Consider the following 27,593-nt stretch of genomic DNA (forward strand, 5'->3'; position numbering starts at 1 on the left):
GTTGAAGAGCGAAAAAAAACACAGGTCTCGTGGAAGCAGTGTTTTGTATGAAGGTAAGTTCCAAAATTGCCCAGAATGACAGATTCACCGCATATTTTTTATTTGCCATTTATGTTTCAATAGTTAGGGCCCAATTGCCAAATTTTTGCCAATCAAATGCAAAATAATTGGTGATCAGGGCAAAATTGGTATATTTGAAGTCAATCGAATTGGCTGTTACATTTGAAAGAGTTCTCTGGTAATCTTACTTTGGTTTTTCTTTCAAAATAGTAAAATGTATTTTTGTTGTTTTGTCTAGATAAGTAACCAACATAAACATTTAAAAAAGAGTTTCAGTGGAAAATGTCAAATCAAGAGAATCAAACTGTGTTAGGTAAGAAAAATGTCCACTGACAAAATTTAAGCTACTATTATAAGGTTTCTTAATTTTGGTGACTGGTAATCACTTCAGAAATTTCTTTTCATTTTTCTTCTAGAAAATCTTGGAGAAAGTTTCAAATCCTTCCTTTTCAGTCTAGATGATGTAAGTATATTAAGCATTTTTTATAAAAGCAAAGCATCCCAAAGACATCTAATGATTTGATTGAAATATTCTTTTATTATGTCTTGAGTTGAAAGGGAAAACTGAATAATCTGGCGCAAGGGATTAATTCGGGAATTTAATTACTTGGATACTCAAGACATTCAAAAGGTTCCTTTTTTCTTTTTTTAGAAACCAAGCACTACTATCAGAATATTTGACAGAGGTGTAAGTACTCAAATAATAACTGAAACATTCAAAACCAATATAATCATTGCTTGATCAAATTTATTCTTTGATATGCTCAAAGATTTTCCATCATCATCTCAAATTTATGTCTCAAAATATAGCAAAATTCGAAGAATCTAGTCTAGTTTGTTGTTTTTGAGGCCGTTAAAGAATTTTTTTTTGTCAATTAATAAAATAAGAAAAATATTCTTGGTAAATGAAGTTCTTAGAAAAATTAGATTTTTGTATAGTGACAGTTTTAGTTATTGAGATAGAGTTGATACAAGAATATAATTTGTAATGAAAACAATAAGGCTTGCCAATATATTTTTATATTAATTGTGTGAAGATTGGAATAACTAAATATAAAAGCTATGATTATCCATCATGGCATTACTTTGTTAACAGGTAGGAGAAAAATGTTTTATTTATCAGATACATACATTTCGAAGAAATGAATTTTTGCTTTTCACAGGATTTCTTCACAGTCCACGATGAAGATGCCACCTTTGCAGCAAAAGAATATTTCAAAACTACCTCAGTCATCAAAGAATTTGGTAAAGGTAAAAACAGTTCAATTACATACTCGACCATTTTAAGCCTTACAATGTATTATTATAACAAAGCAGTCGTGTTTTATCTATATCTGATTTCAATCAGATTCCAATATTCTCTAACAAAACTGGCCATTCTTGAATTAACCTTTGATTTCATTTTTCTCTTATTAGGAAACAAAAAGACATTATCAGTGACACTTAGCAAAATGAATTTTGAAAACTTTGTTCGAGAACTGTTGCTTGTCCGCTCGTATCGAGTTGAGTTGTACAGAAGCAAAGGGAAGAATGTAAATTGGGAACTTGTAGCCAGAGCTTCTCCTGGCAATTTGCAGCAATTTGAAGATGTCTTGTTCAAAAATAATGTGATGTCAGAATCTTCAATTGTTTTGAGTGTGAAATTAACAACAAGTGAAACTGGAGATCAGGTAAATAGTTTTGATATTTTGGTATTTGTAAAATTGTCTGATTCTGATATTTTACCATTGGAGCTTACTACCTGGTCAATTTTTATGTCTTATTAAATTATAAAAACTTTTGAAAACGGATAATATCACTAAACTTTGCAAACTTTTTTTCATCTAGACTGTTTGTTGTGCTTTTACTGACATATCAGAAAGAATTATACAGCTTTTGGAATTTGGTGACAATGATCAATTCTCTAACTTTGAGGTAATTTAAATTGTGTTCTGGAATATGAATAGTACCAGTAAAAAAACTAAAACAAGGTCCTTGCTTGTCTTAACAAACACAATGCAACGCAATGTATTCCAAATTTCAGTATTTCTCATTGTTTATGCATATTTTGCTCTCATATTAAAGCATCCAACGAGGACCTTTTTTAAAATATCTGTTTCCCAGACATAGCCTTCCTGGAAAATTTGATCTGTTGGCTGAATATTTCAAAAATCTTATTCCTAGAAATGAAGATCTGTTTCTCCGCAAAACCTAAATTTTTAATCTCAAAGTATCTTTCCTAGAAAATTTGATCTGTTTCCACAATTTTCAGAATTAAAATTTTGATCTGTTTTCCCAAATAGGATATCTGTTCCCCTCTCCTGGAAATTTTCATCTGTTTCCCTTTCCTTTTTGTTATTGATATCTGTTTCCCCCATAAAGTTCAATCTGTTTCCAATGCAATATCATCTTTTTTGGAAACAGATATCTGTTTCCCAATTTATTATGTCATCTCCTAGAAATATTGATCTGTTTCTCTCTGATGACGTCATCAGCTGGAGCGGGGAAACAGATAGTTTTAAGGAAAAGGTCTCTCCTAGAAAATCGGATCTGTTTCCCCATTTTTCAAAAAAAGCTCTCTCCTGGAAAAGGGAAACAGATATTTCGGGGAAATGGGCTCGTTGGCTGCTTCTGATATTGCCAATAGACTATATATGAAGAAGAAAACTTGATTTCATTACAATTTCCTTTTGTTTCCAGGTTTTATTGATGCAAGTTGGAGCCAAAGAATGTCTTGTTACTAAGCAAGATCTCCAAAATAACTGTTTGAAAGTAGTGCTTGATAGATCCAATATTCTTGTAACTGAAACTCACAAAGGTAAGAGCACCAAGCCATTTTTTGTCTATTTAGTGGCCGGGTATTGGATACTGCCCCTCCTGAAATCGATATGATATGGCAAAAACAACCTTTTTAGTGGGAAACACAAGAAATGTGCCTTTTTTGGTCACCGATGCCTTTATAAACCATGGCCTGAGCACGAGTCTGCTAAATGACGTGCCCTACGTGCCCACGTGCCCTTGTTTTTTTTGACGTGCCTTCGTGTCCTACGTGCATGACGTGCCTACGTGCTCGCATGGCCAAAGTTTTAACGTGCCCTCAAATTTTGATGTGCCCTTGAATTTCGATGTGCCCTCGAATTTCAACGTGCCCTTGAATTTCAACGTGCCCTTGAATTTCGACGTGCCCTCAAATTTTGACGTGCCCTCAAATTTTGACGTGCCCTCGAATTTTGACGTGCCCTTGAATTTGACATGCCCTAATATTTTTTTCTTGAACATATCTGGTCTTTTTTTAATTAGGCTACCTTAGTAGCTTAGAGAAAGAATGAAATTAAATTATGACCCTTAGTGGGATTTCGAAGATAAATTAAACACACTTTTTTAACCTAAATAAAATATTTTTCACAGATAAAAATATCTTTTCCTGTAAATCTATCAAAAAAGAAGAAAATATAAGATATAAAAGAAAATTCCAATCTCGTGAACTACAGTATATTTGGGTATTTCAAGTCACCTAGAAAGTCGTACGCCGATCTAAGTCGTACAAGATCTAACCAAGTTCTTACAAGAAACTTCAAATAAAAACTTACGGAATCTTGTAAACTCTTATATAAGATCTTCAAGTTTTTTGACCAGGGCTATAGGTTATAAAAAGGTAGGTAGCAAGCAGATGTATAAAAAAGTATTGACGGACTTTTTTGCGGTTGGACTTAGAAAGTGTCGGACTTGAAAACTCTCTCTTCTTTTATAATAGACCTTAGACAGGAGACCCGTCCTGTATCTTTATAATCTGATATATACAGGACGGGTACGAGCTGTGAGGCTGATTTCTGCCTCAAAAGATTTACAGTGAGAAATTCGAATTTAGCGCTGTCCTCACGAAGGACGTCAAAAAAATGAGGGCACGTGGGCACGTAGGGCACGTAGGGCACGTAGGGCACGTCATTTAGCAGACTCCCTGAGCACAGTATCTTTTTGTTTTGAGCCATTCGAATCCCTTTAATGCATTTTTTACATAGCTTGTTTGATTTAAAGTTGAGTCTAACTATAAGGCTGATTTATATTTATTGGAGCTGTTCAATCCTTTATATTTTCAGCTGACTATAACTCGTCAAATATTCTGCAAGATTTGAACAGACTTCTCAAGAAATCAAATGATAACGAAACTGTAGCATCTATGCGTAAGAATTGCATTTCATTGACATAAAATGTTTTGTATTCTTGGAGAGTTGTTGTAGTGATACACGTTTCTTTTTTTCTCATCATACTGTAATTGATGATAATATTGTTACCAAGGGTGCTAGTTTGACTTTTTAATTTCCTGTTAATCATTTTCAGCTGAGCTTGAGTTGAAAGGTGCAGTTTGTTGCATATCCTCACTTATCAAGTATCTGGAGGTGAGAATCATGCATATTTATATAAACTGGCATATCTATAAAGGTTTCATACTCTAAAAACTCTCTAAGAATATATTTAAGTAGACAGACCTATAATATAAACATCCATTGAGCCTGAACCACAAACTTACTTTGGAATCTTCTCCGCAACGCTCAAGCCAAAATGCATTGGTCTTTTATTTTTACCCCCACTTGCTGAAAAATCATACTGGGTGTGTCAGAAGGGTGTAACACTGGTAATTTTTTGGATCGTTCAGTTTCTTTCCAGGTGTTTAGAACGCTTTTAGATTCAATTTCGAAGTTCTTGTTTTACCTGCCACTTTTAAATTGAACCAATCAATACGAAGGCTACCATTTTGAATATAAATCTTGATTGATTTTCTTTTAGTTACTATCAGATGAGACAATATTTGGTCAACTGGTATTGAAGAAATTTGATCTAACACAATACATGCATCTCGATTCTGCTGCTGTGAGAGCTTTACACATTCTACCTACTTCCTTAGATGGTAAGAAGTTTTTCCAATCTTCATTAATTACCCTCAGTAAAATTGTTGAAATGTAGTTTTTTAATGAATAAATATAATTAATGTAACTTTGACAAAAAATTATACCAATCTGTATATTTGAATTTGACCGTTTTTGTTTTCAGGAGGAAATAAATCTGTTAGTTTATACGGCTTATTGAATCAATGCAGAACTTCTCAAGGACAAAGATTATTAGCACAATGGATAAAGCAACCATTATTGGATATTGCTAAAATGGGTATGTTTTTAGCTTGTCAAATAGTAGTTCTCTTTCCATTTATAGCTATTCCTTCATTCATTTATTCATTCATCCATTCATTCATTCATGTATCAGTGGTGCAGCCTTTCGATCTGTAGGCAGAAGACAATAACAAACCTTTAACTAGTATACTTTGTATCAGTTCAAATAAATTTCATTTACAAGCAATGAATTTTTTACTATTTTCTCTGTTTTGTATATCACAGAAGAGAGGTTGGATATTGTAGATGCGATTCTCCATGATATGGAACTCTTACAAGAATTACAGGTAATTTATGAACATTAATTGTCTGTTTTATTTTTGTATTTGTACAGGGTGATTAAAAAAAACCGCACCCCTAGATTTGTTGACGTAACTTTATTTTTATTCATCTTATCGCTATGAAGTTTCACACCCTTTTTCCTTAGTAAATTTAAAGTCTATGTGTGGAATTTGAATGTCATAGCTATTATATTTATGAAGAATCGGAAGTTTGAAGTAAAAGTACCAGTTTCACAAGTGAACAGGGAATTTTATATTGATGTCAAAAATAGAGAAGTACAAGTTTTTCAGTTAAATGTGAAATACCGTTAAACATGTTTTTAAACCAATAAGTGAATGGAAAATGAATGAAAGTGAGGCATAACATCAAATCAAAAAGCTAAAGAAGGTTTGGTCCTTTTTAACGGTTTTTCTCACATGGAGCCTCTTGTAACATCTGCAATGCATCGAAATTCATTTTTTTCACGACGTCACGTCAATCCTCTCTTTGAACCAATCGATTGCATTGTACAAGATTAAATAAAGAAATTCATTCCATTCCTCTTTTACTTTTCTCTGACGTCTAGGTTTACTAACAAAAGGCATGTGAGGCCAAGAATTGGCTTTGAACACCCACCTCCTTCCAGATCAGTTAATAATCAGTAAAAATCGCCGTTAAGGTGTTTCCACCCACTTCTGCTAGAGTACAAAATTTGGTCTTTTGGCCCAAAATTTTGATTTTTCCTGGACTTACTTAAATATATAGACTCTTTCAGGGCACTCTATAAACGCACTCTTATGCTCCGATCACATGAATAGTATTTTCTTTTTTGACGTCAGAAAAGAAAGGGTTTGTTCATTTATGAAAACTGTACTTTTTCTTCAAACTGTCGTATTTTAAGATATATCTGAGCTATAAACCTCAAATCTTACATGTCGGCTTCAAATCTACTAGGGTCTGAGTGATCATCCTGTATTATGAGAAAACAAAAGAAATTTACCATACCAAAAGTTTTACGTGGAATGATTTGATTTATTTCATTTTCTTAATTTTATGATTTTGTTTTTTATTTTTGTAGGAGAATGCACTGAAAAAGCTACCGGATGTGTCAAGACTGGCAAAAAGATTTCATTCGAGAAAGGCCACACTCCAGGTAATTCACTTTCTAAGATATTTGTTTAACTGTTTGAAGATTCTATGGGCTTAACCTTATCAGGCCCGGCAGAACAACTGAAAAAATGGGAAGGCTGAAGGCTCAAAATGAGATAAAATTTGCTTAGGAATTCGAGAAAACATTCTCATTCGCTCAAAAGTGGGGAGGCTTAAGTCTCCCCAGTCTCCCTGCTTCCACTGGGCCTGTAATCTGCCAAACAAAAAATATTTGTGCACCTGAATTTCCTTATTAAGGTATTCGTATGTTTCAACTTTAATAGCAGAAAAATTTGCAAAAAGAACCTGTAATATCACCATTTCCTTATTCTTTAAGGATTGTGTACGTGTGTATCAAGGTGTTCGACAGTTGCCAGGGATAGTCAATATTTTGAAGGAACATGATGGAGAACACAAAACAATGATCGAAGAGGTCTTCATGAAACCTCTACAGGTATTTATATTTGTTTATTTCTTTAAACAAGATTTTTGCCTTCTTCGTGTTACTTTTCAAGGGCAACGTTTTCTTGTGAAGGCACGAGTAAAGAATAGTGTGTCAAGGTCTTGAACCAGTGTGCTTTTTTTATGACATTGCTTTCCATTGGTGACCAGGACCAGAACTTTCCATATTAAGATACTAAATCAATTTTAACTATAAATTATTGACAAAATTGACAAAGCTTACTTTTCTTGAAAAAAATAGAAACTGAAATTTCAATAGATTTGAATTAGAAACTCTCATCATAGTTTTAATCTAAAACGCTTTTATTTTTATTCAGGACATTACAACCGACTTTAATAATTATATGGAAATGATTGAAACGACCATGGACATGAATTTAGTTGAACAGAACGAATTTGTTATCAAAGCTGAATTTGATGAAAGTCTTGCAGAATGTAAAGAAAATATTGACCAAGTCACTGAACAGTTTGATGGCGTCCTTTTGAAAGCGGCCAAACAACTGAATCTTGAAGCAGGAAAAACGATCAAATTAGACAATAACTCTCAGCTAGGATATTACTTCAGAATAACTCTAAAGGTTTGTTCTTTTCAATTCAATTCATTCAAAAGCTTTTCTTCCTAACATACTGTTGACATGGAAACAAGGTCCCTTAAGGTCCTAAGAGTCCCCTCTAGATGCCTTATGGATAAGGTCTTTGTACCTCTATTCTCAAGAGCTATTGTATTCTCAATCTCTTTTAGGAAGAAAAGAAGCTACGCAACAACAATAAATTCTACACCCTGGAAACACGAAAGGATGGTGTACGATTCACAAATTCAACACTGAAAGATTTAAGTGAACAACTTATGTCTCATAAGGCACTTTATAATGAACTCCAATCAACCCTTGCCAAAGAAGTTTTGAACATTGCTTGTAAGTTTTACTGCTTCCTCCCCTATCAATACAGGGAGATACAGCTGCATGGTACTAACCCATAGGGTACTACCCCAGATTTTCAGGAAAATTTGACTTAAGGAATCCACGCCCTCTTTTTTAGAAGCCTGTTACGGAGAAAAATTTGGGATCACCCTGGAAAGATTCCCTGTAGTCTATTTCATATCACCAAAATGTGGGAGAGCTCAAAGATTGGAGAGAGTTTTCTGCGACGATTCGATTTTTTGAAATTAGGAAATCAGAAAATCAAAAAAATATTTCTGTTAAATGGAATCTGATTGTTTTCGGGAATCTTTTTTGGAAAATTATTAAAAATTTGGTTTTTTTTTACCCGTTATACCCACCAAATACCAAAATTCAGTACAAGGTGCCAGCTTGAAATGAGTGATATATCCACCCACTTTTTTTAGATTCCAAATTAGACACCACCACAGGCTAGGGCTCAGTACCCTGCAATTCTAACACCCTGGTCATTAGTATTAGATTTATCGATAAGTCTTTTTTTCGACTTCTTATTTTTTAGCAAAAGTTAGACTACTTGCTCGATGTAACTTTCCAATGCAAGAAACCTTTAATACGTGTTTGTATTTTTCATTTCAGGGGGATATGCAGAACCACTAAGATCTTTTGCAAGTATAATCGCCTATCTTGACGTTCTTTTGAGGTATTGCATCTCTTCTTTTCTATCTGATTTTCGAAAGTAAACTTTAAATGTTAAAGCAAACCTTTGATCGGCTTAAATTGACTTTGTGAACTGTATATTATTTTCTTCTATTTCTAGTTTTGCAGTTGTTGCTGCTCAAGCCCCCACACAATATGTGCGGCCAACTCTTTATGAGAAGGGTTTGAATTATTTCCTCTTTTCATTTTGTTTTGACCTAATTATGAAGGGCAAAGTAATCTGTAACTTGAAAATTTGACTTTCAGTCCCAAATAAAATCTTCGCCTCAATTTTACTCGATTTACTCAATGTCTTCATTTCTTAACAGAAAGTTAAGATTGCAAAAATGACTACTTTCCAGACTTTCTTGAATCGTGATACAGCGGTATACAGAACAACTGTATTGGAACGAAAGTCAAACTCACATAATCATGAACTGTAATCTTAATTAAAATATAAAACCTCGTGGTTTTGAGGCCGTCAAAAATGAGAGATTCCCTCAGAGTTTCAAACTATATTAAAGAAGAACTAAACTGACATCAAATGTCAAACAAAAGCTCATCATTATTATTTTTATTTCCTTTCTTTCGTCATAATATATTTACAATATTTTTCATTTAGAATTTATTTTAAAAGATTCCTAAAAAAAAGTTTCCATCTATCATTACAGTAAAAAATAAAATGATCAGAAGGTTTTGTATCAAAAAATTTCCACCTGACAGCAAAAAAAATTGTCAGTTATTCTTTCCTGAAATAAAAATGAAACTATAATTTTCATTTAGTTAAAAAAATTTGAAGTTCGTAACGAACAAATTAAACTGTTTTTTTTTTTTTGCACATTTGCAAAATGAATTTAACCCTTCGTTCGATTTAAACATAACTTGTATCAAAGTCAATCCAAAAAACTCGTAATGCTTTCACATTCTACCATCAGCAATGTTTCATCATCAATTTTTCAGCGTTTTACTAGGGGCTATTTTCGTCGCCAACTTTCTCTACTCTTTCTTTCGTAGGTGCCGGAAAGATTATCCTGAAAGGATCACGTCATCCATGTCTAGAAGTTCAAGATGGGATAGGATTTATTCCCAATGATGTCACACTCACTAAGGGTGAGTATTATTTCTTTTGTTGCCAAGATATTTAACGTTTATGATCAAATCTGTTGTCAAACCCCTCCCTTTCGGTTATTGATGATTTCTAAAGAACTTCTTGTACGTACGGCGGATATAAAATAAACTTTGTTTTCCCAATAAACACGCTTATTGTTTTGTATTGAAGGTTTCAACAAAAACCGAACTATTTGGGAAGCCTTTTGAAACTACAGGTGACTCCCTCTAATTCGATCTTATAGGGACCAAAAATTTCATTCAAATTAGAGAAAGAATCGAATTACAGTGAGTAATTTTAACATATTTTTCAGTTGAGGGGACCAATCATATAGTTCGAATTAGAGAAAGATTCGAATAATAGAAGTTCGAATTAGAGAGAGTTGACTGTATTTTGATGGTCCTTCCATTATCTTTGATGTGATTTCAATTAGGACATTTGTCATCTTCAACATCTTTTCGTATATGAAGCAATTATTCCCAGACTTTAGCAAAGCGGGAATCTTTAAAGATATTTATCAACTTTCTTTGTGGCCTCTTATTTTCGTTGCTTTTAATTCCAATAAGCACTTGTTTTACGTTGTGGTACCCACGTGTTCAAAGTCTTTAAGGTGTTCTCTGCTATTATAGTTAAATCTTTCAGTGCTAAACCTTTTGGTAGACCTTGTTTAATCAACCAATACTGACTCTTAGTTGCGGCCAACTGCCATTCTTCTTTGTAACTCTCACAAGTTGATTGAAGCCATGCTAGAGCTAATGACGTGGCCCATATACTCTGATGGATAGAGTTAGTTCTTTCAAACTCATCTTTACGAAGTAAACTTTTGAAGGGGCAACTTTCGATTAGATTAACCATGGTAACTGATAGGATTGCAGCTAGCTGTTCGTTAAGCTTCCAACTACCATCAGGGAACATGTGAAATAGCAACTTTGCATAATTGGTGAAACTGTCGAGGGGTATTTTGACGGAATCGTGGGTAGAGCTCTTCCGTCTACCGACCACCACACAACCATCGGTCGGCTGATATCTGCTCATGCTATAAAGAGAACAAAGTTTAAAGAAATTTACTGCTGTATATTTGGTTTTGAGTTTGGAGGGAAAGAGCTTTTTCCAAATTCACCTCGACTTCTTTTCAAAGTCGGGTTAAGTCGAGTTGAGTTGAATCGAGTCGCGAGTACAAATTACTTCTTCATTTACTGTCATGAAAAAAGGAAAAAAAGCTTGAAATTAAGCTCAATCATGTCGAATAATGCCATTGGCACTTAATAGGTTTCTTTATTTGAGAATGAGTACTGCAAAGATTTATCATGAAAAATCACCTTTGTAAGACAACCTTAATGAAGACAAACAAGATTTTGATGGTAAGAGAAATGAGTTCTTCAAAGATTATGCGAATGATATTCTGCAAAATAAAAATTGAAGAAAAAGTACTTAACTATTAGTCAAAATGAGGGTAGTACATAATCCTAGTTGAAAGGTCTGTTGGAAAGATATTTATGAGTGAAAGAACAAACCTGCTTTGATTATCGAACTGCATTGAACTCAGCACATCTCCGTGTTCACTTTTATCATCGATCGTGACCAGCGTTGTATACTTGGATAACACATTGGCTGCTTTGCTGACCTCACTGATCAAATTCTTAATGTAGATTTTACCGTGGTCTTCTAGATCCTGTTCCATTTGTAATTCGAGATCATGGATGATTGATTTGGCTGCTAATTGATGTACAGTGGTATCTGAAGTGATTGTTTCGCCTCCAGTTGCTACCCCATCGACCTCTAATTGGAATGGAATGATCCTTTTAAATGCGTGCTCACCGCACTGTCCAGATAAATAGATGAGCGCTTGAGAAGGCAGCAAGTGAAGGTTTTCAATGTCACCAATTTCAGTTTTTCCAATCTCAAACATTGAAGTTGTACTTATTGTTCGCGAGTTCTCAATTATAGGGCGTGTTTTGATATGACTGTTATACCCGCCCTGACTACGTGGGCGAATGTAGGGTGCGTCAGATTTTCGTTCGAATAATGTTTTACTAGTGGCCTGATGTGTTTCAATAGGCTGGAAATCATCGATAGTTTCGTATATAGGCTCTTGCTGAGGAGCGCTTGACCGCTTTCCAAGTACTGGATGTTGGTTAATTTGTTCTTCGTCCAGACCAGAAGGGATGTCATATGGAGATCTCTTGAACGTCGCTTCTCCTGATTTCTCACTTACGATAGCACCGACGCTTCGGACTTTTTCAATGATAGAGTTCCACATAGATTTAGCTTTAGATTTTCGTTTTTGAAATTGTGAACTATTCGAGCTGATACTCACTTTATGTAAAAGTTTTGGTTTTGATTTTGGTGTAGCGCTACCAGCACGTTTGTTGGATGAGTTTTTACGAGAGAGTTTCTCTTTCTCTCTTGCGGTAGAATGCACTTCTGTGACAGATTGTGATTGCGTTTGTTGAATTTCCTTTGGTACCTCATTGGTTTGATGAGAGATCACTTCTTCGCTGCCGAAATATTTCTTTCTGTTTGTCTGTATCTCCTCTTCAATATCACTTGTATGAGCATCTGAGGAGGAGCGATTCCCAATCCCACTGTCCCTCCACCCTTGTTTCTCCATGTATTCACGTTTTTCGTAATCATTCATTGGCCATGAACATTGCGTCATTTCTTCTTGCTCACGTAACCATAGTAATAATTTCTGTCTCTTTTCATTAACCAGATTTTCAAGCATCAGTTCGATAGTACTCTCATTTGAATCGTCTATTAAATGAGTGTTTGCTTTCTCAGCGTATAAAGCTTCGGTTAAGCGAGCCATCGGTCGAAGATTATTAGACTCTTTATGAATACCTCCACCGCCGCTGTGGTGGCCACTTGAATGATGTCCGCTAGAATGGTGATCCGATGAATAATCGGACAGATTGACTTGACTACCGGACACTTTAGATGAATGTAATTTATTTTGTTCTTGGAAAGAAAAGTGTTCTTCGGTCATTTTAGGGACGTGTGGCGAACGTGCTTCAATACTTCGGCAGGAGCTCATCCGTGTCGGGAACCCTGGGAACGGATAGAAGTGAGAACTAGAGCTACGATTGGAGCCATAAGAGTTTGAACTACCAACGCTTTCATTGCCATCATTACTACTCTTCTTGCGTACCAATGAATGTTGGCTTGTATGTTGAGGTTCTTTTTCTTGTTTACTTTGCTGCCAATCTTCTTCAAAATCTGATTCGATATCATGATTTTCTGGGTTCTTAGATACTTTCCATTTCTGTACACGATCAATAGATGATCTCTTTGGGAACGGTATCTCGGAACTCAAATGGCGGACCTCCTCTTCGGTGAGGAAAACTTCACTGTCGTAATCCAGGGAGCCTTCCTTACTGACTGTTTCACTTTTAGCTGGACTGTAGGGCGAGATATCACGATTTGTTATTGGTAGATGCGTTTGCTTAACTTCAAAATCTTCTTGAAATAAATCGGTATCTTCGAACCAAAATTCCTTTACTGAATTGACCGACTCTGATGGTTTCTCTCCTGGTGCAGATTCTTTTGATGCTAAGATAGCGTACAAGTTTAATCGCTCTCCCAGGAAGACGGATGGCAATTTTTCCGGTGTGTAAATGACGTCATAGGCATCCGGTAGAATCCAGGAAACGTTGACATCAGTGATGACGGGCTGCATGGCTGCCATTAAACAATTTGCCATCTACAACGATGAGGAAAAATACCTGTTAACTATTAGTGCAGTCTAAATATGCCAAAAATCATTTACATCGAAATTCATGACTTACTTTTATTATTACTTTTTAAGTAAGACTGGAACGTCTTCCACACCCGTTTTGTCCGAAAGAAAGCTTATCATATGAAAGTTTTGGCTAAATTTTCTTCGACTTAGCGAACTCAACTATTTTCAACTATGTTTCTTACATTTGAGACAAAGAAAAATGGTTGTATTTTGTTACCTGTTGCTGTAATCGATGATCAAAAGAAGTGATATATTTCCCTCTGGTGATGGTGGCCAACCTTTCCAAATGATGATGGTGTTGTTCTTCGTCCTCCACCAGGTGAAAGATGAAACATCTGTGTATAATCAAAGAAAACTTTGTTCAGTTTCTGCAACACCTTGCAAGTTCATTATTAATTATCTAGCTCGTTGATTTTATATCATCTTTCGAAAAAGGATATCCTAGAATCCTGTCCAATAGCCTATTTTCCCTTTATGTTATCCTAGTTTTGAGAAAAAGATTTTGCACATTTTGGACTGACACCACACTGACAGCATTATTGAAACTCGATGGGAGAGGGCAAAACATTTCTGCAAAATATTCAACAAAACTAATCTTGAGGTCAAAGTCTAATGACAGACTAGTAATGTCAACTATTCGAGTGGAACTGAAACCTATGGCGGTATGGTTAGAAATGCCATTGTAAAAATTATGGATAAAGATTAAAGTACGGGCTTGTTTTAGACTTAGCTGCGAATGATTGTTTAGCTAAGCTTATTATCGATAGCAGCCAAATATAATTAACACTTAATGGAAAGTAAAGAAATAATTGGTACCTTGCCAAGGCTTCTTTGTTTCGTGTCCTGTGCCAAGTTCCCAATAAGATATCACCATTATCTTTCCCTTTGGTCAAGATAAAAATCTGTTTCGGTTTCTGGTCTAAAGCCTTTTGTTCGAAGACCCATTTCAAAGGTTGCTTTAAAGCTCCTGTTTTTGCCACACCAAAGATGAGATTCAATACAAAAGACGTTGCTGTATCTAAAGCTGTTTGTTTGTATGCTTGACTTGTTGGATAGAGCGAATGAAACTCGTTTCCACATGAAATAACATTAAAGTAGGAATTCGATGGAAGACTTTTTAGAAACAGGATGCACGATTCTTTAACTTTACCAACGTTCTCTGTGATACTGCAATCTATGATTAGAATAAATTCGCCACATTGTTGAGCTGTGATACAAGGGTCATTAGTGAGTGTTGGTATGTCTGGCGAATAACTTAGCATTAGAATCGGATTATTCATAATACTATTAATCGGATTCCGATCTTCGTCCTCAATTTCATCAGAAATTCTTTTAGCTTCTTCAATAACTATGTATGGTTCCCTTGGTCGACATAAAAACATTAGTAGTTCAAATACTTCGTTATTTGGTTGGAAATCTTCTGGAATGGAAACCACAATTTTGGATCCTGTTTGAGACAGGGGTGGAGCATCCACTTGGATGGGATGTGTATTGGATTGGACACCGTATAAAAGACAAGGTGCTTCGATTTCGATCTCAATATTAAAACTATATCCAAGAGTCGATGTACAAATAGCTTGATTGGATTTTGAGTTTCTGAATTCGTCAGCTGTAATGACCTTTGGTGAGAATGCTTGAGGTAGTGTGTATCGAAGTGCATCTCCTAAAATCAATGCTGATATTTCACATACGATAGTCACTTGAACATGTAAGACCACCATGGGTAATATCTTACCAATGGATATACTGAAATAACCATCCTGATGGTTCTTAGTTCTATGGTGGATTTGCTTTTCCACTGTTTCTTTAGGATCCCTGACATCAGTGTATATATAATGGTCATCAATTATAGCTTCAAATTCCACTATAGTTGCTGTGTGGTCTAAAGGCAGTTTAAATAAACCTTCAATCTCTGTTCGGTTGTCATTGTAGTATGTCAAAACAGCTGTTGTACGAGCTGTGAATCCTTTGATTTCAGCCCTAATGGATGATTTACGAAGTGGAAGTGTTTTCTTGGTATTCCTGTTCAATAGACCAGTCATTGTGATGTTGCTTTAGCTGTGTTTAAATTCCCTTTCAACTGTTGTCATATTCTCATATTCCCAAACATTGTTTCAGTATATTGTTTTGCGTCCATCAGCAAATGCCACTTTTTTGTTGTGATGACCTACAAGAATGAATAAACATATTGATGAAACTTCTCTGTTGTTGTTTTACCGGAAAGTTTCAATCTTCTAGGCGTTATTATTTTTTTCAATAAAATCTTTCGAGGGAAATCGAAATTGAAAAAAAAGTAAGAGAAGAAAAACAAAACAACATCAATACAAGACTAAGACCAAAAAAAAACTGAACTAGAAAATGAAAAATTTCTCAATTTCCCTTTTTTATTTTCTGTTTTGTATTTTTTATTTCCTACATTTTATTTAACTTAACATTCGACTTGGTGTCCCTTACCTTGCACTCTTAGCTTGCAGCTTCATATGTATTTTTTTAGCAGGAATTTTTTCAGCCCTGGTTTATTTGAACTTTCATTTATTATGAGCTGTAGAGTTGTCAAACCTCCTTATATATCAAGGCAGCTGGTTTTTAGTCCCATTTTTCTTTCTTCTTTTCTTTCTCATTCTTTGTTATGAATATTAATATACAACTATGATTCGAGGAAAAAAACACCCCTCTACTTTTTCTGTGTGTTGATAAATTTTGTTTAAGAACTACCTACAAACTTTAATTGAATCTTCGAAAAGGTTATGGCATGTGTAGCCTGGTGCATTTCTTTTGCGAGAAACTTTTAACCAAAACTTCATTATACTAGTTAGATAGTGTACCTATATTAGAGTGCTCTTTAAATAAAGGTTCAAATTGAAGGTATGTTTATAAGAAACCTTCGTAATTTTCATATTTCTTATGGATAATGTGATGTTTCTTTCTCCTTCTCGAGGATAGGCAGGTGTTGCTCTGTTTCTCTCCTATCTTTCGTTTATTTTTTATCTCTTCCTTGGACCAGTATTTTGCAGAAAAAAAAGGAAAAGGGAAAAATAGGAAGAATCGAACCCAAATAAAAATAAAGAATAAATAACAAAAAAAAGTCACAAAGAAATTTTTTCGCATGTCTGACAATATACTGATTGAATATTCTAAATAAAATGTCAAAAGCAAAAATAAAAAATAAATTCAGTAAAAATTAATTTATATTACATTTAATAAAGAAGGACCCATCAATGTTAAGGCTAAATTAAGGCTCTATTAATAATACTTTATGAAGTTTTGATTTTGAGACGCAATGGTCTTTCTATCCTTGTCTCGTTTTTGTTTACCCTTTAGGCTTCGCTCCAATCAAAAAGAATTTTTAACGCGTAACTTTTAGAAATAAAACCTTGAATAAAATAAACAAGAAAGATTCTCTAACCAATGATAAGAGAGAAACAGATAAACAACACGAAATGAAAATGAAAATTGATTATGTATACCAGTCTAATGAAATATAAATCATACCCTCAAAATGGAGGTCTGGTTCTAACTAAATGGCTCGATCATGAATTTAGAGTAATCTGAGGTCCGTAATTTTTTTTGTAAAAAAAATTCTCTTTGGAATGGTACGAAGATCATTGCTCTCTCATTACTTCAGCCAGAAGGTTGTGGGTCCGTATCAAAAATTTCAAATGGTACTTAATGCTTCTCTGCTTGATGTTCAACAATTAAAGAGAAGGGTCAAGTGGAAAGATCCAGGGAAAAGAGTGGTCGTGTAGACAGCTCAAGAAAAGGGAGCCTTCGGGTCACCTTCGACTGTCGTTGCACACTTAACTTATCCGCCCTCTGAATCTTATGAACTAGCATGTTAGTACTTAAAAAAAAGTTTCACAAACAGTATACTAAATTTACATTTAAGTTCTCTTCAAACGCTTAAAGTAATTCTTAGAACTTGTTATCTAATTTCAGATGAACAAGAACTTTTGATTATCACTGGACCAAATATGGGCGGCAAATCTACTTTCATCCGACAGGTAATGACTCCAACTTCCTTTCCAGAAGAAAGAATGTTTTCCAAGATTTTAGGACGTGGGAGATTAATAGTCATAGGGTCCACCCCCAGAAATTAAAAAAAAAACAGTTACCTGGAAGTATTCTTAAATTTAGGGGGTACCTGATATGTTTAGGGGTACCTGCATTTTCATTAATGGGGGCGGGGGCTGTTGTTTTTGTAAAAAAGGGGGTAACTCAAAGTTGAGTGGGGGGGGGTAATTTTAGAATTCTAAAAGTTTTGGAGGTACCTGAATATTTTGGGGGTACCTGAACCCTGGAGTCCTCCTATGATAGTGCAATCAAACAATCATCTCTTGCTTTGCTCTTGTCACAATTTCCTCTCTCAACTTTTAGCTTTGGTCTAATGTACTACCCCGGCTTTTAAAGTCGGGAATACAATTTGAAACTAACTTCTTCCATACTGAATGAAAAATCATTACTGATTGTCTACTTCTCAAGGCAAAAGTGACTAAATAGGCTATCAGCTTAGTAAGGATTTTTCATCCAGTGTGGAGGAAGGAAATAAACCCATGCAAAGCTTACCTACCTTTCGAAACAAAAGGAAGCTTTTTTATTGGCCAATTCTGAGAATAACAGCATTTCAAACCAATAGAAAATCACCATGCTTTCCAACCTCGTCCCCGCGTATCCCAGGCTTTATATACGTTACTGACTGACACCAGGGTATTCTAGCGCTATCAGTAAGCATCGAAAATCTGATAATGCACATGGAACGAGGTTGGATGCTTTCCTGGGTTTCGAACACAGTCAATTGCGGTCCAAGTCTGGAATAATATTTGCAGATTTAGAGCGATAAATTAGGGGTGGGGGTAAAATGGGGCTATCTTCAAATCATGCTGTGCTAGAGTTTTTTTGATGTGTTTCTACCCAAATAACAATAATCTGAAAAAAATTTTCAATTTCATGCATTTTTCAGGAATTGCCGGACCAAAAACTGCTGATTTTGGTCCCAAAACCCCCAAAATAGCAATTTTCGTCATTTTACTGGTATTTATCCTTGTTTATGATCCCACATGAAGCCAATTAGTATTCAAAGTTGTTTGAATATAATTTAGAAGTACTTAAGATATAATTTAGGTGCTTTCAACACTTGTTGGGACCAAAAATTAGGCAAATTTGGGCCAAAAACTCAAAAAAAGGTAATTTTTTATCAATTTTGTCATGTAAAAGTTGCTTTAAATGCACGTTATAGGCCTAAAACTTGCCATTCGTTTCAAAGAAATAATTGATGCATCACAGGGAGTCAAGATTAGGTGCCTCTGGGTATAGAATGGGCTTTAGAGGCTTAATTAAGCTAAATAAACAAGAAAATCAACTGTATTTTCTATAAAAATGTAAAATATAAAGTTCAAATCTGATGGCGATTTAAATATTTTCAAACGAATTTTTGATTCATTTTGCTAAAAATTATTAAGATTTAATATATATTAATCTATAATAATTCTGATTGAGTCCATCACAATGAAGTGTGTTGATCAAACGCAAACAATACTGTTTTGCTGTTCATCAAATGAAAAAGTCTCTTTCTGGAATCTGCAGCCATATCCCAATCACCTTCTATTAGGGTAGATCGTCAAATGGCAAAGTCAAAAAATTCAAAGTGTAGTATTTTTTTGTGAAAATTTTAATCTATTGTAAGACATTTTGCGCAATTTTTAACCTCCTAGGTAAAAAATCCAGCATTCCCCAGGGGGTCTTTGATTCGCACTAAAGCGAAAAATGAGTAAAAATGGCATTTTTTTGCCCATTTTAAGACTAATAAAAGGCCAGAAAAGGGTCAAAATGGTTTCTAAATGGTGTCTTGTACTAATATTCAACACAAAAAGACAAAAGAACCCCAGCGAGATCGCTCAATGTTTCAATTTCAGGCTAAAAAGGCTGATTTTCTCCGATTCTGGGTAGCAAAATGCACGAAAGCAGCATTTTTGAGGACCCACAACTTTTAAACTTTTTAAGGTACACACTTGAAATTTTCAGCAATGAAACACTTCAGAGAAAGCTCCAGGAAAAATCAATCTTGAGTTTTCAAAAATTTCCTATAAATCCATAATGGTGCCCTAGAAATTGAGTTTTCATGCTAAATGCCAATATTTCAAGCTAAAACTTGGTTTTCTTGGGCTAAAATCTCAAAAATGATTTCAAATGATGTCCTGAAATCTTTGGCTCTTGGAAGTATTCTGAAAATACTCTGGAAGAATCAAAATGGTTTGGGTCAGAAATTTGCCCTAGTCTGCCATTATGGCATTGCATTTCCAACTAAAACGCGATATTTAGAGTTTAAAGGCTGATTTTCTCAGGCTAAAATCTCAAAAATGGTTTCAAATGGTGTCCTGAAATCTTTTGGTGTTGAAAGTATTCTGGATATACTCTGGGAGAACCAAAATGGTTTGGGTTAGAAAGTTGCCAAAGTCCGCCATTATGGAATTGCATTTCCCACTAAAACGCAATATTTAGAGCTAAACTCTGATTTTCTCAGGCTAAAATCTCAAAAGTGGCTTCAAATAGGGTCCTAAAATCTTTCGGTGTTGAAAGTATTCTGAAAATACTCTGGGAAAACCAAAATGGTTTGGGTCAGAAATTTGCCAAAGTCTGCCATTATGGAATTGTATTTCATTCTAAAACACAATGTTTTGAGTAAGCTTGAGTGTTCTTCCTAAAGAAATAAATAAAAAAAGCCCATTCTATACCCAGAGGCCCCTGGTCTTGACTCCTTGTGATGCATTAATGATTTCCTTGAAATGAGTGGCAGTTTTCAGGCCTATAACGTGGATTTAAGCAACTTTTACATAACAAAATTGACAAAAAATTACCTTTTTTTGAGTTTTTGGCCCAAATTTGCCTAATTTTTGGTCCAATAAGGTGTTGAAAGCACCTAAATTATATCTTAAGTACTTCTAAATTATACTCAAACAACTTTGAATACTAAATGGCTTCATGTAGGATCATAAACAAGGAGAAATATCAGTAAAATGACGAAAATTGCCATTTTGGGGGTTTTGGGACCAAAATCGGCAGTTTTTGGTCCGGCAATTCCTGAAAAATACATGAAATTGAAAATTTTTTTCAGATTATTGTTATTTGGGTAGAAACACATCAAAAAAACTCTAGCACAGCATGATTTGAAGATAGCCCCTAAAAAATGTTGATTTACCCCTACCCCTAGATAAATTCGGTATATATCCAATAGAAGTAACAAACAGTATTCGTAATACTTACCTCATTTTTATCATAGGTTGCCTTAACGACATTAATGGCACAGATTGGATGTTTTGTTCCTTGTACATCAGCTGAGATCACCATAACGGATCGGATCTTGGCGAGAGTGGGTGCTGCTGACAGTCAACTGAAAGGTGTATCCACTTTTCTTTCCGAAATGTTGGAAACTAAAACCATCTTGAAGGTATCTAATTAATACCTATTGATTGGCCGACTTTCCGCACATTGTCTTTTCGAAGTAAGGCACTGTAGAATAGAACAGAGGATCGACTAAGTTTTATATTTCTACTTGAAAAGGATTGAAAGAAGTCGTTGCATTTGTTTTTCAAGATAGCTACCAGAAATTAATATTAGTGTGAATCGTCCTGTATCAGATGAATTTTTATGAAATAATTTGAAAATTATGACTACACGTTTTTTTTTTTTAAGAAACTAGTTTTCCCAAGCAACCTCAATGTTTCTTAAGAAATCGGCCTTTTGAGGGAAATGTTTCTTACATGTTTCTAAACTTTTTGACATAATCAGCCTCATGGAAGGCTGGATTGGAAGGTTCTTAAGAAAAACCGAATTAAAAAATGTTATTTTCTCATTCTCAGCCTCAGCATGTTTCTTAGATGTTTCTTAGTTTTTAGGCATTCTGAGCCTCATGTTTCTTAAAAGTGTGTTTCTTAAAAAAAAAAAACGTGCATTGAGTTGGAAAAGTTACCTTTTCTTTCACCAAGATCTTTAGGTTTACTTTTGTTTTTATTTTTTTAAGAGCGCCACAAAAGATTCTCTTGTGATCATTGATGAACTGGGCCGAGGAACATCAACTTACGACGGTTTCGGACTGGCATGGGCCATCTCTGAGTAAGTGGTTCAATAAAATGCTTCATTTCGAAAGAAGTTTGATAAGGTGTAGAAATAGGTTTGAATCTTCGATTAAGTTTTTAAAGTAGAGACCAAATCAACTTCTAGCAACTCGAATTGATCCTGCTTAAACAAACTAGTATTCATCTGGTCATCTGTGTATTCAGAATCTCAGATAGTTTCGCAGTCCTGTTTCGAGATCACTTATTGCCGTTTTAATGCAGGCGTTATCCTTTTACAGAGACCTCAAGGTCGATGATATAATTATTTTTCCTTGCGTTACATTTTCCCGGGTTCCATATCGTAAGGGTGATTTGATACATGGTCTTTAAATCTCGAATCTCAATTTAGGTTCATTGCTACAGAAATCCACGCTTTCGCCTTATTCGCGACACATTTTCACGAATTGACGTCGTTAAGTGATGACGTTGCCGTCGTTGCAAACTATCACGTGTCTGCACTCACAACAAACAAACAGTTGACACTTTTGTATAAAGTAAAACCTGGTGTGTGTGACCAGAGTTTTGGTATACACGTTGCAGAAATGGTGAATTTTCCTAAACATGTTATTGAATATGCGAAGAGGAAATCGAAAGAATTGGAAGATTTCCATCAAGATGAAGAAACGAATAGCGAAGGTACGAATACACTTCATGTAAGGAGGTTGGGTTCTAGTTTAGGTTCGGAAGACGTCAAATCAACTTCACGTATACTGACAATTGTCGCCATTTGATCCTAACAAACAATCCCCATGTGGCGTATGAGTGTGAAACATTTTATTTTTGATAATGCCACGAGATCAGATAAGGCATAAAATTGAGCATGGATCGATTTTCGCGGATTTGTGTCTCATTCTGTCCTTCTTTTCTCGGGCTTTGGCCAAAAGTCGTAATATACGACTTATCAAGTGTCAAAGTAAGAAACGTTTCAGTGAAAGGCAATTTTTATTTCCCATTTTAGGTTTTGTGAGAACTGAGAAAAGTGAAGTAGAAGCAAAGAAAAGAAGACTTGACAAAAAGGTTACATCATTTCTTCATTAATGATTCAATGTCTCCCATTCAGTTACTTTTGATAACTGCAGATGAGATGGAGTTTTTATAAGATTCTTTAATAATTGGTCATTTGAAGTAATAAAAATTACGCGTTCTTCAGAAAAAGTAACAAAATTGTTTTATTATTGGTTAGCGACCAACCAAAACAAGTAAGATCTTGTAAAAAATCCATCTCGTTCCGATAACTATATAAAGGAGACCAGTATGGTGGCCCATGAGGGCCAAGTTAAATTGTTTTGACATTTCTATAAAAAAATTCAAAACAATTTACTTTTCACATTCATTTTTGCAATAGCTTTTAATTTAAGTTTTGAACTAAATTTTGATTTCAAAATTGATTTACTTTCTATTTTCGTTTCAAATTAAAAACGGGTTTGTTTTCAAAAACGATTTCCAACTCAGCCCATCGAGGCCATGTCATTTTAAAATCAATTTTAATTTTTTTAAAATGAATTGATATGACAGCCCATTGAGGCCACTCATAGAAATGAGTAAATTTCAACAGATAACTTTTCTTTTGATAATAGAACGAACCAGTTGTTTGTTTTAGGGGGGGGTCACATTGGGGAGCCAAAAATATTAAAGCATATGGCGGCAACATGAAAGGGGTTAGAAGTAAATAAAACTTCCCTCTTATTACACTCTTTTTTTATAAGAACCAGTAAATTTTTGCTGAGGCTCGGCTGTTCTTAATTTTTTGGCACTTTGAGCCTTGAATTGTTCTTATTTTGTTCTTATTTTTTCCAACGTAAAAAACAAGTTTTGGCTAGGGACTTTATTATTTAGAGGATTTTAGAAACCAGGGCAACCAGGGATTCTTTTTGCTATAACTCTCTAACTTCAGCCTCTCCACTGTTCTTGAATTGTTCTTATATTAAAAAAAGTGTATTTCCTCTCTTCTCAACATTTTTCCTTTCATGCTCGCATGCTGCATATTAAGAAAAAATTCGACTCTTTATTTACACATCAAAACAAAGGCTCTTCATGTTCCCCATTGTTTGATGAATAATTTTGTCTGCAAAAAGAAGTAAATTTTTCAAGACAATACAACCCACCAGCCAAACAAAGAACAATAGAAAGGAAAAGCACTGTGACGGAGAAAAAATCTCTCATTTATGGTACCATAGAACACTGGGGTAAAGGATATCATTTTATACTCTCCTACACATTTGTAAATATGTTTGGGGTCTAAGCACTAAGTTGTTTTGGCCTTGATGGGCCGTGAACTGTAAACAAACCAATAAGTAACCATAGTAACTTCAATCTTTTAAGCCTGTAGGGGTCTGGAGACAAAGCTGTCTTTGGCACTGATGGGCTACGTGAGAAAAGTGATTTTAAAAATAAAAAAACAAAATGCTTTTTAAAATGATATCGAAAAGTAAATGAGAATTAAAACAAAATTTAAAACATTTGTGTGGCCTTGCTGGGTCGTATTTTAAGTTGTTTTTAAAGTCATTTTGAAAACGAAATTACTTTTACATTGATTTTGAAATGAAAGTTAATTTAAATTGTAAAATGAAAGTTATTTTCATTTATAAAAAAAATATTTTTCTGAGTTTTTCAATAAAAAATTACTTGGCACTTATGGGCCACCATAGACCAGGCCCAATTTTATCTTCATCCGCGTTGTTTTTTTTTAAGAAAATGTTTATATCACGTTTAAGGCAGTAGCGGCCTGGCTTAATTGTCTTGGTGGTGCAAACTATGAAATTGGCGCCCCTGGTATTTTTGTCCTTATTTGCGCCCTATACCATTAAGCGAAACTATCAAACTGTAAGAGCAGTGACTGGTCGAAAGTAATGCCCGGAATCCCTGAGTTAACAAACTGTTATTTATACGAAGGTGGTGTAAGTGGTAATGATAATTTGATATCTATTTCCTTGTTATTTCCTGGTCTTACTTTACTCTCCATTAAAGATCAATGGCTGAAAGAGGCAAGAATAAGGGTTGTTTGTAATTGTGGCGCCGCAGGCAAAAAAATTTGGTGTAAGAAAGGTCAAACAGCTTATAAGATATTCTAAAAAGGAGAAAGTTAGTTCGTATAAGACCACAAAAACCACAGCGAGCAGTTTCGATCAATCTCTCATTTTGGGGGTGAGCATCCTCTTTAACCCCTGGTGGATACACAACACTTCTCTTGCTTTGACTTTTCGCAATTCAATGTTGATAGTAGTTTTGAAAAAAAATCGTAAAATAAAACGAAACGCCGCAGGCGAAAAAAATTTACATTGCACTTATAGAAGGCGCTTAAAACATGTCAAAGGACGCAAAATCGCCCAACTAAACATCAAAAAGAATTTTGGCCAGGCGCCCCCTTGAAAAGCTTTTTTGGCGCCCCTCTCAGGTCTTTCTGGGTGGTGCACTGCACACCCTGCACCCCCTGCCAGGCCGCCACTGGTTTAAGCGTCTTCTTTGGCAAACCAAAAGACCAAACATGTGATCATTATACCAAGTTTTTGTATCTACTCTTTTGAGAACGGAGGAGTAGCCCAAACGATTTAAAATGATTTGTGATTTTAATCATAAAATCGAGGATATTATAAATACTGATTTGTCGTTTTCGGTAATGATATAGACAAATCAAGAAACCATCTGTCTCCGCTGCATAAGATATCAGCTTACACAAACTCTCTTATATTTTATAGGAGGGAGAGAAGCTTGTCCATGATTTCTTGGTAAAATTGAGAGAGAAGGATAAAGAAGGGTTGTCTGATGATGATCTTGCCAATCACATTCAGAATGAGTTATTGAATCTCAAACAATCTGGGAACAAGTATATTGAGCAGATCATCAACAAACATGAACAATAGAAAAAACGAAGCATAAAGTTCGGACATTCAAAAATAAAAACAAACTATAGAACTAACACTTAGAACCATATTTTCTTATACTTTTGATAACATTTTTAACACTGTATATTGATATTTAGGTATTTTGTAAAAAATCAGGACTCAACTAGCAGTCCGAAGATGTTTTGTTTGGCATAGTACTGCTTTCCGTATCTTTTTGGGTATAAATTAGTTTTGTTTCTCTTTTGTAAATATTCATACCAAACCTACAAAGACAAAGTAAAAATGAAAGAAATGTTCTTTTTCTAAAACATCCGAAAAAACTGGAGATTGTCCAAGCTCACTAAGGATTTAAAATCTTTTGGGTTGAAATCTTTTAGGCTATTTGGGGGTCATTTCGGCTCCTTGTCTTATGACGTCCCAAGTTTTTGCAGATCCTTGTTTGACATTTCCGGTCGCCGTCCCAGTCATGATACATCAAAATATTATCTTGTTGGAAAGATAATCAATGGATATTATATATTAAAAACTTGTAGAAATTGTAAAGTGCCTCTGTACTCTCTGACCATGTAAGAATTTAATCTTTAGTTTATTTTTCTAAGTTCATATTTTCCCCTTTTTGTTTAAATGAAATATTTAAAAAAAAAGGTAAATTTCTACAGAAAGAATTGTCATTGAACCTGCAGCGCCACAATCAAAAAGGTAAGTTCCATTCTGTTTTCTAATGCTTATTTTTCATTTTTATCCACCCATTTTTTTTTTTTACAAACTTTCTGAGGTGCCAAATTCATTTTATAAATACCGTCCAAAATACGTTTCGGATTTCGTGGACACCACGTCGTTTCATTCAAGAAATGGCATTTAACAAGCGGGAATGCGTCTTTGAGATAAAATTCCGCCTGACGTGACGGGAAGTACTGTAAGACTAGTTCATAGGTTTGATAGATGAATATATCAATATGTTTATCATCATTGATGACTCTGGCAGGTGGATCGGTGAAAGAACACTCCCCTTCATAAACGTTGACACGTTTTCCGAAGCACGAATAACGTTGTCGTATCTCGTATGGCATTTGCCAATCAGGTGTGAAATAAATGTGATAGCCGACGTCTTTGTAAGGATTCCACGACTTCTTTTTCTGGCGCATTGGAAGTAATTTTGGTAAATCGTCAACATGGACACGTATATCCAGATCAAAATCGTAAGGAATGATATCACCATCTCTCCACGCTCCTAGTAAGGAACCATCTGTTAAAAAGTACCTGATTTTCAGCTTCTTTGCTATATTCATCCAAAATCGTAACATCTCCTTAAATTCTTTATAATAAACATTTCGTGGACAGCCTGTGCTGTTTTTATAGTGATTGAATATTTTGCTATTACTTCGATCAAGCCATTCGTCCGAATGAGTTTCAGCGTAAATTTGGTCCTGGTCTTTATTTGCCGGACACTCTTGTTTTTCCAATCTTTGATCTGTATTTTCACCTTTAAAAACACCAGTCCATTGACGTGTTTTGATGGGTAATAAACCTTCATCTGACGGATTGTAAGTAAACAAAACCAAGAGAACGGTGACACAAAAGATGAGACATAGAAGAGGTAGTATAACTCCTTTAAAATACCCCATGATGATAATTCTCTTAAATAAGACACGTCGACATAACATGTTCACTTAGAAGGAGCAAGTGAAGGAGGAATAACTGTTTGTGTACCTTCAAAGGGAAATTATGCAATTAGTAATTAAAGAAATTGAAATGATGAGGTATTTATACTGATTGTTTGTTGTAATGACTTTGGTTAGGAAAGGAAAAAACCGAGCACCAACCGTCTACTTCCGGAAAAAAAATTATCGGTAAACTCATCAGTCAAAACAAAGTTTGCTGCCGCTCAAGGTATTTAATATTTTTGACAAATCCGCGAAACATGAATATTCTATGAATTTAAAAAATCTCCTGTAAAATTGGTGTTTTTTGGGAAAAATAGGCCATATTTTATACAAAAAATTCTCCCAACCGCGAAATTAAATTCCGCGAAAATTTCTTAAGGTACTAAAAACTAATGCCATTCAGTTCGTGTTACTGTCATACTCCTGAGTGAAGGTAGAGAGTCTATCGCCATATTTCCCTA

General features: G+C 34.8%; 3 protein-coding genes across 3 annotated transcripts; 1 reads left to right on the top strand and 2 right to left on the bottom strand.

Moving 5' to 3' along the window:
• Nucleotides 1-282: 282 nt before the first annotated feature.
• Nucleotides 283-25,782, top strand: LOC136807693 (DNA mismatch repair protein Msh2-like). The gene is made up of 25 exons (XM_067064297.1): nt 283-373; nt 477-523; nt 713-748; nt 1,224-1,311; nt 1,477-1,730; nt 1,888-1,974; nt 2,740-2,857; nt 4,137-4,220; nt 4,378-4,436; nt 4,825-4,945; nt 5,089-5,202; nt 5,430-5,491; nt 6,544-6,618; nt 6,952-7,068; nt 7,394-7,654; nt 7,819-7,990; nt 8,612-8,675; nt 8,793-8,854; nt 9,686-9,781; nt 17,455-17,519; nt 20,792-20,959; nt 21,533-21,624; nt 21,976-22,262; nt 22,585-22,643; nt 25,322-25,782. Exons 1-25 carry the CDS (start codon nt 343-345, stop codon nt 25,484-25,486), a joined length of 2,784 nt encoding a protein of 927 aa, XP_066920398.1. The 5' UTR covers nt 283-342; the 3' UTR covers nt 25,487-25,782.
• LOC136807685 (uncharacterized) lies at nt 9,920-16,057 on the bottom strand. Its single transcript, XM_067064286.1, has 5 exons — nt 15,973-16,057; nt 14,335-15,685; nt 13,736-13,853; nt 11,294-13,479; nt 9,920-10,815 (listed from the first exon to the last, which is right to left on the bottom strand). Exons 2-5 carry the CDS (start codon nt 15,558-15,560, stop codon nt 10,332-10,334), a joined length of 4,014 nt encoding a protein of 1,337 aa, XP_066920387.1. The 5' UTR covers nt 15,561-15,685; nt 15,973-16,057; the 3' UTR covers nt 9,920-10,331.
• Nucleotides 25,783-26,127: 345 nt separating the features above from the next.
• Nucleotides 26,128-27,132, bottom strand: LOC136807704 (uncharacterized). Its single transcript, XM_067064308.1, has one exon. It carries the CDS (start codon nt 27,130-27,132, stop codon nt 26,194-26,196), a length of 939 nt encoding a protein of 312 aa, XP_066920409.1. The 3' UTR covers nt 26,128-26,193.
• Between the last annotated feature and the right edge of the window lie 461 nt (nt 27,133-27,593).

Source organism: Clytia hemisphaerica, unplaced genomic scaffold (assembly GCF_902728285.1).
Source record: "Clytia hemisphaerica strain Z4C2 unplaced genomic scaffold, Clytia hemisphaerica genome assembly, whole genome shotgun sequence".
In the NCBI taxonomy this organism is placed as follows: Eukaryota; Metazoa; Cnidaria; class Hydrozoa; order Leptothecata; family Clytiidae; genus Clytia; species Clytia hemisphaerica.

Excerpts from the sequence above, each read along its gene's own strand:
- LOC136807693 (XM_067064297.1), top strand. The coding sequence starts at position 343 with ATGTCAAATCAAGAGAATCAAACTGTGTTAG. Across the intron at positions 1,312-1,476 it reads CATCAAAGAATTTGGTAAAG|GAAACAAAAAGACATTATCA; the intron begins GTAAAAACAGTT and ends TTCTCTTATTAG. Across the intron at positions 5,203-5,429 it reads ATTGGATATTGCTAAAATGG|AAGAGAGGTTGGATATTGTA; the intron begins GTATGTTTTTAG and ends TGTATATCACAG.
- LOC136807685 (XM_067064286.1), bottom strand. The coding sequence starts at position 15,560 with ATGACTGGTCTATTGAACAGGAATACCAAGAAAACACTTCCACTTCGT. Across the intron at positions 13,854-14,334 it reads AACAAAGAAGCCTTGGCAAG|ATGTTTCATCTTTCACCTGG; the intron begins GTACCAATTATT and ends GATTATACACAG. Across the intron at positions 10,816-11,293 it reads CAGTTCGATAATCAAAGCAG|CATGAGCAGATATCAGCCGA; the intron begins GTTTGTTCTTTC and ends TTCTCTTTATAG.
- LOC136807704 (XM_067064308.1), bottom strand. The coding sequence starts at position 27,132 with ATGTTATGTCGACGTGTCTTATTTAAGAGAATTATCATCATGGGGTAT.